The following is a 20,846-nucleotide window of genomic DNA, read 5'->3' as shown; positions in this document are numbered from 1 at the left end:
TGTTCTGTCCTCCTCTGCCTGCCTCCAGACACCTCCCATGGCCACGCCCCTGATCAGCCTGCACAGCTGAGGACAATCCAGCTGATTACCACCTGCAGGTTGACACACCGGTTCCTCATCCCACTAATCACCTCCCGACACGATATCAACCCTGGTCCTGCAGTCCTGGGTTGTCGTTTCATACGATCTGCTACGTCCACTCACCCACAACCTGTTGCCAATGCTGCCAGCCATGTGTCGTGACGTGGACTACCTCTATCCTGCCTGTTATCCTGTGTCGGACCTCGGGAGACCACACACTCCATCCAGCTTGCCAGCCTGCCTCGGACTCATCCTCCACCAGAAAATAAAGTCTGTTCTGTACCTGAACTCGTTTTTGTGTCTGCATTTGGGTCCGATCCTGCCGCACCTCATAACATAAAGAGTCAGTGTGGGGACATCAATTTATTTCTGTGTATTTTTATGTTGATTTCAATATCTAGTAATGTAGTGACACAAGAGCGTCCCACATTTCTTCAGTTCATTCATCCAACATCTGTACAATGTATCTTGTCTGCTGGATGAATGTATCCTGACATCTGGCTTCTGTTTCAGAGGAGTCTGATGTATCCACGGGTCACCCGCCACAATAAAAGCAAAGGCAAGAAAAAAACAAGGTAAGCAAAGTCTGCAATCACCTGCAGTTGTTATTCTCCAATAAGTTTATGATGGACAAATAAGATCATGTCATGGGTTGTAATTCTGTTGATTTGACATTTTGTCTATATGCATTAACAATTTACATCAGTGGATTAATAAAAGCTATAATATACTGATATTCTTTGTATTTGTGGAAACCTTAACTCAAATGTTCCTGCGGCTTCTTATTTTCATCGAAGCACAAAAGTGGTTACAAGAATCATCTCTGTGTTCACAGGAGAGGAAGTCCTGCAGCAACGGATGCAGCAGTTTATTCTGAGGCCAAAGTGTGAACAGCTCTTGGCAACGATGCATGTTGGGTGCACACTGTGGTGAGTGATTCTACAAATTATTAACTGGCTTATAGCTCTTAATAACATCCATATAAATGGGATAACCCTGTTTTCCGAAGTCTGTAAAGAGAACAAAAACCAAAGCAAAGCATTTTATGAGATCATTGTCTGCAATTCTGGTACTCAAATATCAGACATGCTCAGTAGTTCATTTGAATTTCATATAGACTCAATACTGTCTCTTTTGGCACAAAGCACACGTCTCCTATTTACTATTCATGCATTGCATAATCACTTCCTGTAATTATTTACATTTATTTAGAAGTTTTTGCGGGAAACTTTGAATGTATACTGTTCAATAATGCTGCATCAGGTGAAAGTTTGAAATATGAGGTCTTTTGCTGTTAATGCAGATTTAAAGTCAGATTCTTTAACAATGTTTACATGAGGAGGCTCCTGTGTGGACACCAAAAAATATACTTCTACTATTATTACATATCATGATCTACGTTACTTTACACGATTAAAAGATTATGAATGTGTCAAATGTTTGTTGAAAAGTTTCATTTTTATGCATTTGCCAGTATTTTTTTTCATTTATTTGTTAGACTTCAGACCTTTTAATCTTTTTTTTTTTTTTTTTAAAATCTTTTACAGATTTTTTTCATACAATTTTTTTATGCTCATGTTTGTTTTTATTTATAGTCTTTTTTATTGTTATTTTAATTCTTATTTTTAGGATTATTATTCATACTCTCTTCACCCTCATTTCTGTTGATGTCACGATTTCCGCTTTGCTCAAGCTCAATCACTTCCTGTTGGTGAAGTCATGACCAAACTCAAAACCACAATTTCACCATCAGGTGGAGACGTAAAAAGATTCTGTGTTCGGGTAATCGAACACTTTAGTGAAGCTCAACTCAGAATGAACATATTTTCAGATGAAAGTTTCACTGTTGGATCAGAAAGTGCACGATTACCAGTGAGTGTGTCAGTGAGTGTGACACCTCTGTTATTAGTGTACTTTACTCATTCTCGGTGGCAATGTATTTATTGAACAGCATATTTCAAACCTTCAATGAATTTATGCTGCTACCTTTACAGTAGCATCAAAAGTCACTGACCCTTTACAAGCCAGCAGTAGCCTACAGGATGATCATATAATGGCTGGAAACTGAAATGTCTTATTCTCAGTGAGTGTCACTGTCAGCAGCAGTTGGGACATAAAGGACCAAAACATAAACCTTTGAATCTGTCCTTGTATTTTCAAAAGTATTGACCTTAATGCTTTAATGGGCTCTATAAAGGTGCTGATGCTCCCACCAAACATAAGAAGCAGACCAGGAGGAAGCAAAGACAACAAAAATGTAAGTAAGGCCTGACTAAAGCTCAAACACATGAACTTTATGTCCTTTGAAGAGTTATTCCTGAGTTTAAAATGCATTAAAAAAAAAAATCATTAAAATTATTTTAGAATTTCCCCAGTTGTTTAAATTTCCTGCACTTATGTTTCATACAGGTTAGTGAAATTCAAAGTGCTTTACACGGGAATGAAAAGCTGATAAGACGACAGTTCAATGTAGGTTCTCTTGGCAGTAGATGACTTGTTGACATTGTTATGTTCACTCTGCTTGTCTTCAGTTGTCTTATGTTTTATAAATGTTGGAAAACGACTTGTAAGTTGTAGTTTTCAGTCTATTACTTTATCAGAGAACAGGCACAAATGTTTGCGTGAGAATGTGTCGAATATGTTTCACCAGTGCTGTGAGAGGAAGTCATAGCAGGCTGTGGTCAAACTCTGTTCAGTTGTGTTAGGTGTGTGAAAAAGGAAGGAAGCAGAAACAAGCTGAAGAAGTTTGAAAAAAAAAAAAAAGTCACCCAAAATATATGAAATGTAACTTGTGTTTCTGAACATTTCTGGGTTTCTGTAATGCTGCAGCTTCACTCTAAGGACAGAGAATTTCTCAGAAGTATCTGGACTGGATGTGAGGATGGGGCACACTTTGCTCTGTGAGCTGGGATTATTCTGTGAGTACATCACCGACTTTTTCTGTTTAAATCGTACGGATTGATGAAAAGGTTTCAGTGAGAGCAACAGGCTATCAGTCACTTGTTCCTTTTTCTAAATATGTGAATAGAAAAGAGAACAGATTCACCATTTTATTAATAACTTTGGTCAGATGAGAGTAGAGGACTGTTTTAATGCATCTCAAAGATTTGATTAATTTAACATATTCATGTTTACATGTTAACTAACATTGGTAAAACTCCAAATGTTACTTGTTAATTAAATATTTGGTCATTTGCTTTAGTTTGATAATATCTGAAGTTTTGACCTGTCTTGCAGTGCTCTGTACATTCCCCTTCAATGGACACGCTGAAGGTAATTATACAGTTTCCACTTTTCTCTTTCTTTTATTTCTTTTTATTTGTTCATTAACTATTAATCGCTTCAGTACTTCCTCTTTCTGCTTTCTTTTTGGTCATCTGTCTTTTTCATTGTATGTATCTACACTGATTGTGCCTTGCATATGTCGTCTATGTAACACAGTAGATTTCCTGTGTTAAGTTTAGGACTGTCTTTAGGTCGCTCTGGGAGTGAATGAAACACGGCAAATGTTTGCAGTTTAAAACAAGGAACTGAACTGCAATTTATTATAGTTATTAACACACACAGAAAATCAAGGGAACAACATAAAAGAAAAATAACAAATTCAAATAATAACCTCAATACCAGTATTTCTCTCACAGTCAGTCAGTTTCAGTCTCTTGTCTTTCAGTCTACTACCCGGTAGTGTACGTCTGGAGGCTCTCAGACTAACTCTGATCTCAATCTCTTGCTCGTCGGTGCTCCGGCAGGAGAATCCAAGAAGACCAAATGCAGCTTCACCCACGGTGAAGATGATCAGGGGTCACAGGGTCACTCAGCTCCAGCTCTGTGGAGGTTTCTGGGGATCGCTGTCTCCATCACAGATCCATCCAGAAAAAACAATCTGCATACAGCAGAATTTAATATGATGTCAGTACTGTAATTTATAAACTCTATTGTTGGTGTAACAGTAAATGACCAGTAAAATAGTATTACACACACATATATATATATAAAATATTCACTATGGTCAATATTAACATAGCAACATATTTCACACACACATGTACTCATGTCTCAGTGACATCTATCACTTCTACCTAACAGACATTATTTAAACGTCCACCGTTACTAAGCAACACACTCAACAGCTGTTCTCAATCTGACCGTTTACTTCTGGCGCTAAAACAAGAACATGACGTCATCGTTCCCGCTCGGTTCAACAGCTCCGGACGCATTAACCCCTCAGCGCTTAGCTAGCGCTTAGATAGCCCCGTCACGTACATGTAGCTCCACAATCACAGATATCAACCACGTAAAATAATATTCATCAACAAATTAATATTTATCTCCGACTGGTTATTGTTCTCTTCTCTCCTGATCGGTATCTTTAGCCCAACTAACAACTGTTACAACTGTCCTCCTTTGTAGCTCGACACCAACGGATAACTGTTAGCAACGCATCCGTCACTCACCGGAGATTCTTCTCAGACTTAAAGAAACTTCTTCCTTCGGAGTCGGTCTGGTTAACGATCAAATAAATAAACATCCTCAAAAGCATCGAGCAGAAATCAACCAAATGAGATTCTTCCTGGTGGAGATCATGACGCTGCTGTTTCCTTGGAGACATAAAGGGTCGTCTCCCGGGAGACGGCTTTGATCTCCGGACGTGCACGAGAGCGCCCCTCTGGTGAACGTCGGTACTGCATGTTTGAGTTAACCCTTTAGTTGCTGGTAAAACTAACGTGGGTTACACAGAGTGTGTAAAAGTGTTTTCCGTTGCTAACTGTGTAGTGTTTTATACTGCATATGTTTGTGTTGGGTTCTAGATGCTGTGTTGACCTCTGACCCTGACTGGTCCACTTATTTTCCCGGCGAGTCTGTTATGTTCATATGTGACATGAAGGAAGGAGAAGTCACTGACTGGGAATACAAAATCAAAAAGGATGACGAAGAATTTATTCACTACAACTCACATGAAACGTACAAACTTCAAATTAGTTCAACTTACTACAGTGGTAACTATCAGTGCTGTGGTCGTAAGAGGAGCTCACATGATCCAAAGTGCAGTAATGTCCTATCTTTAACTGTATCAGGTAAGTCCTCAGTGTTTTATCACTATGACATGACAGCAGGAATTTATGATCCTATTCAAAGTATATGTAATACCGTGTACATTTAATTAATCTTGTTGTGTAAGCATCTTTTAAATACAGTGAAACTTTAATTGAAACACTTTACTGTTCCTGATACTTTTCTCTCAGAAGTTGCTAGAAAGCTCAAAGATTGTAATCCAGAATCACTACATGTGTGTTTTGGTGTAAAATATCATCTTTTGCAGAAGTAACAAGAAGAGTAATCTGAGAGTGAAGACCTCTGCAAAGGCCAATAATCTTTTAGTTAATAGTTACTTAGTCAATAGTTACTTTAGCTTTGACACCATGTTGAAATGGACACAAATCAACGGTGGTTTAAAACATCTTTTCTCTGCAGTGAAAATAACTATTAATTAATAAAGTGTAAGTGCAATTTCTTTTGTCAAATTTGAAAATGTAGAATTTAGAAAGAATTTTACAACAAGTGGAAGGTTGCAGCTGTAATATGAAAACATACAATTTTGTTATTTTTTTCAACCCATCACTTGTAATAATCTTTTCTTTATTCTTTTTTTCCCCAATAATAGGAAGACCAAAGGCAACACTGACACCAGGCACAACAACCATATCAGTGGGAGACACTGTGAGACTGACTTGTTCTGTGGAGAGATCTGATGGCTGGAAATACGAGTGGTTCAGACGAACCTCAGACACCAAAGAAGTTCAACTCTCAACAAATGATGGACAGAACAAAGTTATCAGTGTATCACAAGGAGGCATCTACCGTTGCAGAGGAGGAAGAGGAAACCCAGATTTCTACACTGATATAAGTGATGACGTCACCATTCATGTAACCTGTGAGTTCAGTCATTTTGTTTGAATACATTTGTGATTACCATTTGAATTAAGAATGAAACCTGCAATATGGAACTTTCTCTGTTGATTTCATGTTTTTGTTTGTATCCCAACTGTGTATATGTGGTGGAAACAGTTCTCAACAAGCCTGTTTTAAGACAACAACCCTACTGGTCCCCGACATTCAGTGGTGAGATGATCACTCTTACATGTGAAGTCTCAGGAGGTGAATCCACTGAGTGGGTGTATGAGTGGAGAAGAGCCTGGTCGGTTGTACACCATGAAAACAAGAAATACTGGAAATTCAGAGCTTCTGAATCCATCAGCGGAGACTACGACTGTAGGAGACGTCTCAGAGATGACTCGTATTCTTCAACAGAGTGGAGTGAAGCCATCACATTGTCAGTATCACGTAAGTCATGTTTGTTGTGTGTACTGTCTAAATTCTTTAATGTGCAAAATTGCTCCATGTTGCATCTTTATTCAGACAGTGAGTGAACAGATTAGAGTTTGTCTTCATCACGTTGCACCTGATAGTTGGTAGTTGATCCATTTTCAGCTGGCATAGAGATGACAATGTTGGTCTGTCGTTCCACCACGTTAGTCAGAATAAACAAGTATTGTTATATTTAGACATCAGGTGGTTTATATCTGTGGGTTTAATATTATGAGCAATGGTCATTTTATTTCCTGTTAGTAAACAGTGCTTAATTAATACTAGTCTGTATATGAGGGTAGATCAATAAGTTCAGAGTCCCCTGCTCGTCCACAGAGCAGGAGAAATATAACCCTCATAAGTAACTGCTACAAATTCCATCATTAGTTCCTGAGTTACACATCTTTTTGTGAGCAGGATGTGGTGGTGACAAATGATTTCATTTTTTTTTTTTCATCTCCATGACAGCTCAACCAAAGGCCCGACTCAGTGCTGCCAGCAGAACCATTTCAGCCGAAGGCAGTCTGACCCTGACCTGCTCAGTGAACCCATCATCTGGATGGCAGTACTATTGGTACAGAGATGACAAACCCTCTGGACCTCTGACCTCACAAGATGCTGCTTTTCATTCAAATGGACAAATTGATGTCTCTCAAGGAGGACTTTACCGGTGCAGGACAGGAAGAGGAGACCCAGTTTACTACACAGAATACAGTGATTCAGTCACAATCAATAAAAATGGTGAGTTTGAGTTTGACTTGGTGACATTTCTCTGAATATAAATGTAGAAAAAGTCCAATGTTTTTATAAATGATATTATTATGTTATGAAGTCTTTTTTTTCATGTTCATTTAACATGTTTGTGTCTTTACTGGTGCTCCTCGAACATGGACAGTCCCAAACAGAGCAGTTGTGAGTCTGCAACCCAACTGGCCTCAGATATACAGAGGAGAGAAGATAACTCTTAAATGTGAGATCAGTGGAGGAGACGTTGAATGGGAGTATAAATGGAGATCTAACAGTTCATACAAACCTCCAAATCAAAATGAATTCAGTATTTATTCTGCTTCTTCAATCCACTCTGGAAACTACAAGTGTAAAGGCACGATGAAAAGTTCCCAACAGTCTTCAACAGACTGGAGTGATTCCTTCAGTTTGATGATATTGGAAAGTAAGTCACATCATATTTTACCAGTCATGACTCTCATTTATTTAAAACTGTATGATATATCGTACAACTTTACATTTATATATTGAGATCAAACATCTATAGATAATGAAATACTGCAACTATACAGGATACAAATGTTACTTGTAATCTGCCATCAATACTCAGTAACATGTCTTCATCTTTCCAACAGGACCCCTGTCCGTCCTCACTGTGTCTCCATCATGGCTGAGTCCTGGAGCCTCAGTAACTCTGAGCTGTGTGGTTCAACATCCGTCTGCAGGATGGAGGTTCTACTGGTACAAAGCTCTTCCTGATATTTCAGACAAGTTTGGTTCCTACATCAAAGAGCTGCTGCCTGGTAGCATCAACGGGACGGCACAAGATTCCTACATTGTTCATGGACAGAGAGACACAGCAGGATATTTGTGCAGAGCTGGAAGAGGAGATCCAGAATATCACACTGTTTACAGCAATCCTAAGTTTGTCTGGTCTGGAGGTCAGTTTGCATGTTTGTTTGATGTGTTGCATTCACGTTGGTTTTTCTAGTCTTCCTTCAGCAAACACAACGCTTTCTCTTTCTCAAGGAATCAAATACTGACTTTTTATCAAAGCCATTCACATCTCATACAGACACACAAGGTGCCGTGTGAGAGGATCATGGTTTGGTTTAGATGTGACACAATCGTTGTTTGGTCAGGGTTAGGCACAAAAACTACTTATTTATGTTTGGGGGGAAGAAAATATTCGTATTAAATATGATAATTTTCATTTGGTTTGACCCACCATCCTGGTTTTGTTTTTTTTTTTTCAGATTTTAATCCATCAGCATCTCTCACAGTGAATCCTGACAGAGCACAACACTTCACCTCTGACTCTGTTTCACTGACCTGTGAGGGAAACTCTACTGAGTGGAGAGTGAGGAGGTTTACTGATACCAGCTTACTGTCATACTGTTCTTTCTGGGGCACAATGAAAGGATCAACATGTAATGTTCAGAAGATATTGTTCAGTACTACCGTGTACTGGTGTGAGTCTGGATCAGCCTTCAGCAACGCAGTCAACATCACAGGACAGCGTGAGTTTTTCATTTTATTCATGAATTATTTCAACATTTACATTTCATGTTTGGGAATTTCAAGGTGGCAAATATGATTCTGTGTCCTGTAGATTCAGTTTAAGTAGTTCAAGTCTATCTTAGAAATTAAAAGCTATTCTTCATCATCAGCATTGAACATGGGAAAATAGTATTAACTGATGTTTTCGTGTCAAAAACCATAAACCCTTTTCTTTCAGTAGCTGTATAGTTATCTAGTTTTAACTTGGCTCCTTAGCTGCTGCATTGTTGCCTCAAAATTCCTCTAAACAATAAGCATTCCTTAAAAGCTGAAGTCTGTTCACATATTAATTAGTACAGTGCAACCTTTTTCATCAACATTAACATCTACAATGACATTTGCTGGTTGTGATTTGTCAAATTCTGCACAAAAGTTTGGTTTGATTGTGATTTGTATTGAAGCTTTTATGTCAATAGGCAAAACAAGCTGACCTCAAAATAAGTGTTCATATTGTCTGATGGTTTTACAGGTGATGATGATATTATCCTGGTGAGCCCTGTCCATCCTGCAACTGAGGGATCATCTGTTATTCTTGACTGCAAGTTGAGGACAGAAAATGTTCTTTCTAATGTTATTTTTTATAAAAATGACAAAATCATCCAAAATGACCCCAGAGGTCAGATGATCATCTCTGCTGTGTCAACGACTGATGAAGGCTTCTACAAGTGTCAATACTCCGGAAAAGAATCACCACAGAGTTGGATGGCGGTAAAATGTGAGTAATCTATATTGTTTTTGTTTAGATTATCATTAATGAGCTAATATTATTCTCTGCTAAACAGTGATTGTGGAGCAAAAACCAGAAGGGCAAGAAAACCCTCAGTTGACCAACTGTTCAGGCCCCAAAGTGTGACTTGGCTGATCTTGACTTGTGAAGGAAATTATGAAACGTCAATCTGTTTTGAAAATAATTGTTATTAAACTTGCTAAAAGTAGATGTCCTCCATGATGATGATGATGATGATGATGCATCATCTGATTCTCATGAAACTGGACACAGTAGTTCTTCATGACTGGGTCACGGGTTAATCCCCAAGTTCCACACAAATACACCACCAGGTGTCGCTATAACTAAAATTCACTCGTTAGGCAATCAGAAAATGTTAAGTTCCATGTTTTCTTTGTCACTAAGCATTCTGTGTAATATACCTTTCCAATAGCTCGGTGGTAAGCAGAATGTTTCTTAACCCTTTTGCTTGAGGGGTCAAGTCACAGTGCAAAACTTGTGTTGCAATAACATGTCTGCAGCATCATCTCCGAGGCTGCCTGGACCTCAATCAGCTTGCTGCTATGTTAATTATTAATAGTAGTAGTAACAGTAGTATTTTGAAAATTCCCTGCATAGATTCTGTTAGTGGTGCTATATTCATACACTTTTTAAAACCCTTTATTTATTCCAGCCGTTTCCAGAGCTGAAAGCTCTTCATCTCTCTTCCATGTTCTGTTGATTGTTGGGCTGCTTTGTGGAATTTCACTGATTATTCTTCTGCTGCTGTTTTGTCGCTACAAACAGTCAAAGGGTAAGTCAAACTTTTCCTTCTCATACTGCATTGATTACACTCTAAATATTCAGTCGTTCTGAGTACTATATATGTACTTTAGTGATGACGGAGCGATTTGCGAAAATCATATAATAACAATTGTCTTTTTCACAGATTCATGTTTTATCAGGTTGGTGCAACGCTCCCGTCTTTTATTTTCAACATAGCAGAATTCCATCCCTTGTTTCTAATCAAATCTACAGTTTATTTACTAAATGTTTTTGGCCCACCAGGTCTCAGAGCACAAGTCAGAGCTCTGCTACAGACCACATGACCAACCAGGATGAAGCTCAACGCAACAAATGCGCTCCTCCTCCCCACGGTAAGCCCACTTTTATTCTGACGTATTGTAAACAGTATTCATAACATTTCCACATCTGATTCGAATGAATGATTAATTCAACATTGGCTTGATTGTACTCTGTAGTTGATGCCAGTCTCTATGAATCAATCAAAAGCCCTGACGATGCTGAAAATGGTGCAGTATATTCAGTGGTGAGAAAAAGTAAGTGAACCCTTTGGGAATTTCTTACAAATACTTCTTAAAATATAGGCAGATATTGACATAAATTACAAATATTTTAACTGACTCAGACCCTAATCTAATCGAGAAGAATGACTTTGACTTTTGACTTGGATAATGATTAATTTTACAACCAATTTCATTTTCAGGGGTTTCCATACTTGTTTTTGCCTACTTACTTTGTAATGAACATGAATATTTTAGAAAGACCAGAATATGATGCCAAAAGTAACTGCAAATGATTGACTGACAGTCTCTGAAGTAAATTTTTTTTTTTTTTTTTAATGTATTTCAGATGAATCCAATGATGTAACATATTCTTTGCTGGAGCTTAAAAGCATCACTAAGAAGGGTGAGTATTTGATGTAGTAAAAAACACATAACATAGATGGAAAATTCAGAATGTTTTGCAAATAAAGTCCAGGAAATTTAGTCATTCATCTGATCCTTCGAGCAGGGAAAACTAAGAAACCAGAGGAGAGCTGTGTGTATTCTGATGTGCAGATAAGATCATCTCCAGGTACGGTGCATCACAACAATACTGCCGAAAGGTATTTTTTGTGTGTTTTGTGGTGTGCTTTATTAATACTACAACAAGGTTTTACCAATTACAGCAACATACAAACCGTATATATGAACTTTCATACGTGTTTGATTTCACAGATACGGTGTAAAACTACCAACATGGCTGAGAATGATAAAATACATTGCTACGTATCATTTGTAATCTGTAACATGTTATCTCTTGTTTTCTTTTGTGCACTATGTTAGTGCTGCTTTTCCTTCAAGAAATCCATATAAATCATTTCATTGCCAGTTTAACTTGAGACGTTACTGTCAAATATTCTAAAGCTATTATTTCTTTATTCACAGGAAAATCAGCTCATGCAGCAGCTGACGAGATGGTTTATTCTGAAGTCAAACCAGGAAAATCTCTTGGTAATTGCGCAGTGTTAAATTAGTGCACATAATAGGATTCGTGACTAATGATTTACTTTTACAGACACTTGAAGTAAATTGTCATGAATCCCCCTTAATTGTTGAATAACGCTCCATCTTTTCATTTTTCACTCTTCCCTCAGATCAATAAATATGACGGCAAAACCAATGGAGAGAATGACAAAAGCAAAACGACATACAATTTAATAGCAGATCATTTACATTGTACACAGAAAAACAGGTTTTATTATTTGAATCTCCTGTTTATGATGTACGTGTTCCCATTGGGTGTTTATGTGCTGCATTTATTCCAAAAGGCAACAGTTAATTGAGCTTTTGTCCTGAGTGATAGTGTGGCTTCAAAGTCAGCATTTTTTTCAGTTTTGTATGATCTGTTAACAAACAGCATAACCTGTTATTTGAAAGTGTTTTATGTATATTAAGCATTATTTTTGTGTCGTTTAAAAAAACTTTTGACCATTAATTAAGCATTGTTTTCATTTATTTGATTGTCTTCAGACCTTTTAATCTGTTTTATCCTCTGTAGACTTGTAACCATTTTTCTATTTTTATTCATATTTTGTAATTATTTTTATTCGTGTATTTGGTGTGATTTATTTTTAAATAAATGTATTCTTTTTTATTTTTATATTTTTACTGTTGTTGTCTTTTTCTTAAAATTTGGTCTTATTTGCATTTTTTTTATTTAATTTTTTATTCTTCTTACTTTTATTTTTATATATTCTTTTTTCTTATTATTTGGGAAACATTGATATAATATTTTAATACTTATAGGTTCACATTTTTAGCCACATGAGGGGGCCCTGTGATTGTCCTTTCAGTTACTCTGTGCTTAGTGGTTGGCTGTGCGTAAATATCAACACATTTGCATCTTGAAGTGTATTTTATGAGGCACATTTCTATGTTCATGTTTAATATGTGTAACAATTTAATCAATGGAGAAATATGCTCTAGATTATTTTCAGCATCTTCCCTCCATTTGTGAAAACAGTGTTACATGTCGCTCCTTGGTAAGTTTGTAAATAATGCATCTGTATTTCATATCTTTTAATTAATTGTCCATACTTGTAAGTGTCAACATTCATACAGTTATTTTATTCTAAAAATCCTCAGTTTTTCTAGAAGATGTGAAGGGTCAGGGTGTGTCATTAAACATCTCAGTTCTGTCTTGGTTCTGTTTCTTGTATGACTCACTGGTCGGCACAGTTTCCTGGTATTGTACCACTTCTTCTTTCGAAAAATGCCGTTGTTACACTTCTGAGTTTCACCGAGCATTTTGCTGAAGGGCTCGAGTTAAACGGCTCACTTGATCCTGCTGAATGCCCGAAGAAGATTGTTTTTAAAGAAGTAGAATCTACCTGGAAAATTAGGTTTAAAATAGAGAAAGGGGTGTCCAGTGTATGGAAAGTTCTTAGAAAAGAAATGGACTTGATCATTTCTCAAAAAAAGAAAATGACCTAATATCTGAAACCTGTCAAATTAGGAGACCTCTGTCAATTGTTCCCTGTTGACTATCTTTTGCATTTTATATGGTCTTCATAGTCGGTATTGATGACATGATACAACACAGAATATGACCTGGTTTGGCTGTAAACAAAAATGTTTTTCTAAACGGCTGGTGGCATAAAAAGGGAAAGCCAATACCTCCCTTAAGACAGTTTGTCCTCCGAGCACTATGGATATCAGTACCAAATTCCAGGGAAATCAACCATTAGTCGTCACGACAAATCATTAAAAATGTAAAACCCATATGTGGTTGCAAAAAGGAAGTCGGAGGATTAAGCAAAGTCCTGGGCTCCAAACTCTGGCGTAAGGAATCAAAGTTGCATGGTAATCCATCCTATTGTTGATGAGATACTTCACAACAATCAAACGTTTCCACTTCTAAAGCCACACCCGTAGCCTGGTTAAAAACAATACCACAGTTAATGGTCATTTTTCTTATCCGTTTTAGGATGTCACTTAAAACTTATAAGTAGAAAATAAATTACAATTGGCTGAAATTCAGTTGGTCTATAAACTTCAGTACTATGAGGCTAAGATATCATAGCATTTGAAAAAAGAAAAACACTGACTAGCGAACCATAAAAAGTGGTGTGAAATTATGGAGAAGTAACATGAGTGTGTGATGGTCGTGTAGCTTTTTACAACCGAGTTAAGCTCGCTGTTCTTTCGGTGGGAGGCGGCATTTCTGTTTCTGTTTCAGGTTCCAGGGTTTATCTGTGAACAGCGTTGACATTGAAGTTCATTAGAAATCCAATGTTGCATTGCATGCAGTCCACAGACCACCTGTCACCGCTGATGTTGTTTAGACGTCAACTACCAGTAAAATCTCTCTTCTCTTCACATTCACACATCACACCCGTGAAACCACAGCCTTCCACTCTGCAGTGGTGACAGAGTTTCCTGTTGGACAGTCCCCTCATGGTCGTCGTTCCCCTTTCAGACATAGAACTCGGGTCTGAATTGATGTTAACACATTTTAATAAACTGTTTTTAAATATATCCATTACATTTCTACTTTTAAAGGTGTAACCACCTTAAATTTATCGGAACTATTTGATCGTATCAGTGGTTTCTGTTTTAGCAGTTCTACAATACACCAGAGTGGAGTTTAGCAAAGGCACATATGGTGTCTAAAACCTCTTATACACGTTAAATATTATACTTAATGTAGTAATGATGCGCATAGTGTATATTCATAGTATATGATATTTTGAATTCCCTTCCTGTTGGCCTTTCAAGTACAACTAGTCAGGTCAGTCAAAGCAGAACCGGCAGCTTGGCATTGCCACACAGCCTCTTTTTTTAAACACTGTTTTTTTTGTTTGTGATGAGCAGACCGCATTGGAAAAAAAAAAAAAAAAAAAAAAAAAAAAAGCCTTTATCTTGATGCTGGCTAGTTTATTTCCTTCTGTGTTAACCAGTGCACTAGTCTGAGCCAGTTTGCCTATGATCACACTTCTTATGATGCATGAGATTATAGGCCTCATCACACAAGAGCAAACATGCACACTGCGAAGAAAACAGATGAGGACAAATGCAGGTTTTCATTTGCGCAGCATGCGAAGGAAAGTTCAATTCAATTCAACTTTATTTATAGAGCGCCAAGTCACAACAGAGGTTATTTCATGGCACTTAACACATTAAAGTCCTTACAACAAGACGTTACAATATAAAGTTGCGTTTATCAGCGCTTAAGTGTGTAAAACACCCATCAGTCCACAACAGAATATTGTCTCGCGTTTTGTCTTGCTTAGATGTGGGACAACAATGTGTTTAGATTGAGGCTATAGTGTCTTGAAACTGTCCTCGACTGTGAGCTCTACTGGGTTTTATTCTTGACGACACCAGCAAATCTCTATAAACCAAAATAATTCCCAAATGGGAACATTTGCTGACCTTTGTTTGTTTTCCTTCGGGGGGGAAGAGATGCTCACACACAGACTTCTCCAAGTTCCCCAGTATTGTTGACAATTATGTGGCGGTAACAAGAAACCTTGGTGTGACTCCAGATGACAGCTATTCAGCTATTCACAGCAGACATGGCAGCACTGGTCAGCGCTTGGTAATTCCTCTTGTGCAACATCATCTATTGGCCTCCACCCTACCAGAGAGGCAGGCAGGAACTCATCCAGGCACTTGTTTCACAATCCCCCCCCCCCCCCCCCATACTGAAAGACCCTTTTGGTTGCATCTTTCCATCAGTTCCCAACAGGATGCTGCTGCGACCCACACCTACCTTCCCACAGCCTCTCAAGAGCACTCTGTGGTTCATTGTTTAAGTCAAAGTTATTCCTTCCTCTGGCCCTGCAGTGATCAAAACAACGGTAATGACAGTATGCCTTAACAGTAACACTCAAGCTGTCATGAATGTCTGCACACTTTTGATGACATGTAGCCTTTGTGAATTTCAACAATAATCGCCTCATCACCTCCTTATGTGGGAGTATCTGATGACAGGAAGTGATTAAGTTCTTCCTGCTGAAAGGTTGTTGAATGTGGACTCTTCACATCGTGCTCAGATACAGCTGCTGGCGAATGGAAACAATTTGTTTGTCGTTTTAAATGAATTCAGAAATGGGCCGAGTCGATATACCGTGGGGTCCGAAATTTAAAGTATCTCGTCATAGTTTTGTCACAATGTAAACAAACGATGATGTGACACAATCTAACAATAATTAGCTCCGATTTAGCAAAACATACATTTAATTCAACTTTCATTAGTCATTTAGTATTTTGCAGTTATATTCTTTCTCATGTGCCTGCTTTTATCTGACTGTATATCGCTGCAGGCCTGTTCACTTCTTCTGCTTCTTGGTTGACAGAAAACCTCCCCCACTCTCCACCCTGTCTATTTTTTTTTTCTGTGCTGCTTTTCGAGCCACAGTTTGAAAGAAGAGGAAACAGACGTCGTTCCTCTCCGCACAGAGATGGTTGGCGGTCGCCTTCGCTGTCTGAGCTGCTTCTTCTCACACGGTGCTGCTGTGCTACTTCTTGGGCTCTGCCTCCACGGTACGTACACCTTTCCTCGCAGATCTGTTGACTTTATTTTTTTGGCCTCTTGCACTCATTTATGTGTTCATGAATAGAGCGTGGCGTTCAGGATTCCAGAATCCTCTGGATATGTGCTACCAACTCATTGAATGTTCAAAAAGCATTAGTCGTTCCCTGTTGATTAAAAAAACAAACAAACATATATGTTCATGGTGCAGAGCATTTATTAATATATATATAGCTTCAAAACTGGGAAAACTATTGTATCTTGTGACTCTATATTGTCAGATACATGCTTTGCATTTTTTTGTTACACTGATTCAGCAGATTTCCTTCTGCATCTGAAACAAACTTCAAGCAACTCATCCTTTGTGTTTCTGACACTTGCTGTTTCGACAGGAACAAAGGGGGGTGTGGACCCTTTCAGAATAATTACAAAAGTAGAGTAGAGGAGAGTGTGTAAGTGTTTAAAACCTCAGTACAGGTTCTATTGTAGCTCACAGACACCGGCTATCAGTGTTTTAATATTGTGTCAACATCGAGTGAGAAAGTAACGAACTTCTACACTGGAAAAACTTGTCAGGCAGACATGACAGCAGAGACAGAATCATTTCCTGAGCCCTCCTTACCAAAAGCTGCAACACTGACCGAAAGTGACGAGCACAATAGGAAATAACTTTCGTGTTGCCTTTGCCACTGAGGTCAGTCAGCGGTTGGACCACGTTTTCTTTGGAAATGAAGCGGCTTCGATCTTCACAAAGTCTTATTGTGCTCAATTAGCAAAGTGTTAGTCGTGCAAATGAACAATTGCTTTCCACAGCAACAATGAATTTTTGTGTCTAATTCTGGAAGTTCAGTGTGCCGATACCTGACAACATAACTGGTACTGAGGCTCTGATGATTTATTTCCAAATGTTGTGTTCAGTCTGAAAGGAAGATGTTTGCTTTTTTTCCCCCTCAACAGATTTAAGTAGTTTTTTTCCTAAATGACTGTCGTCATTTATCTGTAGAGAACAAACAACGCAAATTTAAACTAATACTGCATGTACTTTTCTTTGTCGTCCCATATGCTATTATTTTGTGCCATTTTTGAAGTCTTTGTTGTTGAATATCGTGCATGTCATAAATGTAATTTCACGTGTGTTGTTCTCATTCTTCTCTCTGCTTTTTCTGTCCTACTGCAATCATTTTACATTTACAGCTAGACTTTGCACATTAGACCTACAGTATAGGATATAGTTTCAGTTGGACAATGACCTTTCATAAAGATGATACTCTGTCGTTTGTTTTTGTGTTTCAGATGCGGAGGCTTGCTTTCATAATAATGTCATCCATAAAAAAGCTGGAGACACCGTGGAGTTGTCATCGTGCTTAAATGACTCCAAAGAGGTAAAGTTACATGATTGGAGATATAAACCTGAAAAAGGCATCCTTCGTGGTGTAAATCAACATGAACAATTCAACCGTCGACTCCAGAAAAACCTCCAAAACTGGAATTTATCAGTGCGAAATCTGACTCCTCAAGATTCTGGTGAATTCAGTTTTATCTCCACGGACATGAATGACAAACAAAGGAAGAGTGTCATCATCACTCTGCTAGTTCACGGTAAGACACTTGTTTTGTTTAACAACTGACCTAATAACTGTCATTGAAATGATAACTTATTATTATAACAAAATAATTCAATACTACACAGAACAGATACTGCAGCGCTGGTCTGGTTATCTTCATTTACTTGTGTTTCCTGTGCTCACTATATGACCTATGAATGTTAAATACTGTTTATGTCTGACATCAAAGATAATGATGCTACAACGAATATAATGGGATCCACAATTGCACATATAACAAGCTAACATGAACATACTTCATGTTGAGAACTCTGTGTCCTCACAGCTGTCAACTTTCATCTTATAAATTAAAGGGAAATGTGCCCGTACCTGACAATTTGAAATAGTTTATTTCAGTGCTGGTTGAAGTTTTGGCTTAGACCACATTGTGACGTTAGACAGTTGACCATATTTGTCCAGGAAAACTGGATGTAAGGAGATTTGTTGTTGTGAATTCTCCCGTTTATTGGCCCAGCTCTGTAACACATCCGCAGAACATTCATATCTGTATCTGTGCTGATGATGAAGATGACCTGTCACACTCTCTCTTTCTCTCTGTACTCATTAGAGCTCATAACTAAGCAGCCAGTCCTGACAACAATCAATATGACCTGGGAGGCCCTCAACAAATCCTGTACACTTTTTCTGGAGTGCAGTGGAGCCTCCGACAGCTCTGTCAACTACAGCTGGACTGTGGGGAACCGAACACGATCTGACTCCAGGCTGCTGCAATACGACTTCAGGGAACAGGATGGACAAACCAATTTCACCTGCACCATTTCCAATTATGTCAGTGAGAAGTCAGCGTTCAAAACCAGGTCTTGCAGCAACAAAACAAAAGAAAAAGGTTTGTGCAGAGAAGTCGTTTTATTAGTGTTGAATCCCTGTGTTTTTAGTTATTGTATTTAGTGACAAATTTATTGATTCCAACTGGTGATGAGGCGCATGAAACTAGGCAGGCTGTTGTGACTCATAAATGGTTTAACTTAACTGTCTGTATTTCTTTTGACAATAACCACAAATGCCACATGACCAGTCAGAGTGCAGTTACAATCTGACTTACAACAAGGATGACAATGCACAGCTCCAAACGCATTTCCCTAACTTACAATTTCTTTTATCATGACTCTCAGTTTATTTTTTAAAACGTTAACAAAATGTTTATGTAATATGATTAAAGCTTTTCCATGAACTCATTTAAAGTTTTCAAATTTAAATATTGTTTAAAATTCAGTTTTGACCCTCTCAAAATGTTATTTCCATATTATTTAATATGACTAACGTTAGTAAAATGTACATTTAGTTTGTTTCTTCTAATCAGTGTTGTATTCCTACCTCATATATTTGTCCTTTCTATTTCCTCTTAAACTATCATTAACACAAGTACTATCCTTTGCAGGGACAGAAGACTTTGTCTTTGCCCTGAGTGTGGCGGGAGGATGTTGCTTGATGATTTTCATTGTTTGTGCAGTTGGGTGTTTTTGTTGCTGCAAACGAACACGGCCTGGTAAGAAACTCTTCAATGTGTGTGTGTTGTTTTTTTAAACATCATAACTGTAATTGTGTCATATTGTAGTGATAACTGACGCATCGCTTGAGCTCTAATTGTTTGACTTGATATTTTGCGTGTCTGCAGGCAGTGACTCAAATGACCTCACCGTGTACGCGGAGATCTCCGATGTTGCAGTTGAAGATGTAAGTATGATCATGTACACTGTTCTTTGCACCATCTGTCTGCTTACGTTTTGATAGGATTTCTTTTTTCTGTTTCTAAATGCGTCTGTGATGCACACTTACTTAAACTTCCAGAAGACTTCATCCACCATGAAGCCGTGCTCTGTGTATGAAACCATTGACAATAACGTCAGCTCCGTTACACCGGGGGTAAGTGAAAAACGTTGTGTTTGAGGTTCTTGCAAACTGAATTCATCCTTGTAATTTGAATTCCAACAAGCTTGTGGCTGAAATGTGCATACATTTCCCTCCCTGATATTGATCATACAGCAATCTGCATCTTTATGGTGTTATGGTTGCAGAATACAATGAGAGTTACGCAGCGACAGCAGTATTCTGCACATTACAGTATATCTCAAGTTTCCTGACCTGTGTTAATAGTGGCATTAACTGGTGTTCCGTATCAGAACAAGTAAAGCTGTTACAACAAATCTCCTGAGCTCATGATATGGAGCAGAAGTGTGTTTTATTATTTGTGATTTATATTTTCTATTTGCAATTGAAATATTCATCATCATATATGTACTGTGTAGACAGTGTCCAGGCCAGATTCTCTTTTTCGATCGTGAAATGATACTTGTGACATTTCATCCTCCTGTTGAAATTAAATCGTTTTAATTTGAATGAATTTTGAATCCCATTTTTTTTTTTATCCCACAACCAGCCCCACACCGTGTATGACAAGATCCAGCTGAGTCGTGTGAGGAAGGGTTTGCCACCCTAACAAGACGTTTCCTAGATGGTGTATAACTTGAAATGTAAATTTCTTAAAGGAAAAAAGTAGAGGATGCTATTTTGCTCAGAGAAACCATGCACATATCCACAAGCCTAAAACAAGGGAACAATTCTAAAAAAAAAAAAAAGTGTAACAGTTTATAAAGCCATTAAACAAAAGTTAAGGATTGTGCTTTTGAAAATTCTACTTTTGGCCTTGAGAGAGAGTTTTGCACCTTTATCATTTGGAAAAAGTGCCATTGTTTTTTTGAGGATGTAATGATTATGATAGCATTGTAAATTCTGTAAAGAGAGAGATTATATTATTGAATGTTTTGTTTTTCCTTTTTGCATTTATTACTGTATTATTACTACGTTATTTTATTATTTGCTTCAATGTTGCCCAGCTTGGTTGTTCAGTAGCTTTGCAGGCTGCGTGGACAGCTAATAAAGGCCCAACTTTGTAATGCTACTTGGACAATGATTTTTTTTTTTTCACACAGTTGCAATATTGTCAGGACTGGCCAAGTGGT

At 37.9% G+C, this 20,846-nt stretch overlaps 2 protein-coding genes and 1 long non-coding RNA gene across 24 annotated transcripts; 2 read left to right on the top strand and 1 right to left on the bottom strand.

The window, feature by feature from the left end:
* Positions 1-309: 309 nt before the first annotated feature.
* Positions 310-4,756, bottom strand: LOC138634984 (uncharacterized). Its single transcript, XR_011312041.1, has 3 exons — positions 4,536-4,756; positions 3,866-3,964; positions 310-600 (listed from the first exon to the last, which is right to left on the bottom strand). It is a non-coding gene; the product is annotated as an uncharacterized lncRNA (long non-coding RNA).
* On the top strand, positions 920-16,236 carry LOC138634965 (Fc receptor-like protein 5). Of its 22 annotated transcripts, XM_069722241.1 has the most exons (21): positions 923-1,010; positions 2,279-2,338; positions 2,911-2,999; positions 3,319-3,354; positions 4,890-5,156; positions 5,744-6,013; positions 6,148-6,423; positions 6,916-7,188; positions 7,343-7,618; positions 7,809-8,114; positions 8,430-8,693; positions 9,203-9,448; positions 10,134-10,253; positions 10,389-10,404; positions 10,508-10,596; positions 10,702-10,779; positions 11,093-11,149; positions 11,255-11,317; positions 11,671-11,736; positions 15,466-15,587; positions 16,086-16,174. In XM_069722241.1, the coding sequence occupies exons 3-20, from the start codon at positions 2,963-2,965 to the stop codon at positions 15,540-15,542; spliced, it is 2,817 nt and encodes a 938-aa protein (XP_069578342.1). In that variant the 5' UTR covers positions 923-1,010; positions 2,279-2,338; positions 2,911-2,962; the 3' UTR covers positions 15,543-15,587; positions 16,086-16,174. The 22 variants fall into 22 exon arrangements, 18 of the variants coding, with proteins under 18 accessions (XP_069578348.1, XP_069578343.1, XP_069578346.1 ...); XM_069722242.1 differs by having other exon boundaries at positions 922-1,010; positions 2,279-2,999; positions 10,702-10,752; XM_069722239.1 differs by having other exon boundaries at positions 2,279-2,999; positions 16,148-16,236.
* Positions 16,188-20,785, top strand: LOC138634977 (T-cell surface antigen CD2). The gene is made up of 7 exons (XM_069722269.1): positions 16,188-16,272; positions 17,555-17,860; positions 18,434-18,712; positions 19,265-19,372; positions 19,502-19,560; positions 19,675-19,749; positions 20,264-20,785. The coding sequence occupies exons 1-7, from the start codon at positions 16,191-16,193 to the stop codon at positions 20,321-20,323; spliced, it is 969 nt and encodes a 322-aa protein (XP_069578370.1). The 5' UTR covers positions 16,188-16,190; the 3' UTR covers positions 20,324-20,785.
* The last annotated feature ends 61 nt before the right edge of the window (positions 20,786-20,846 follow it).

This window comes from Brachyistius frenatus, unplaced genomic scaffold (assembly GCF_029030835.1).
Source record: "Brachyistius frenatus isolate BFR_SWC_R1_liver_20210118 unplaced genomic scaffold, ASM2903083v1 Contig_284, whole genome shotgun sequence".
Taxonomy (NCBI): Eukaryota; Metazoa; Chordata; class Actinopteri; family Embiotocidae; genus Brachyistius; species Brachyistius frenatus.
This window is presented reverse-complemented; position numbering and strand designations above follow the sequence as displayed.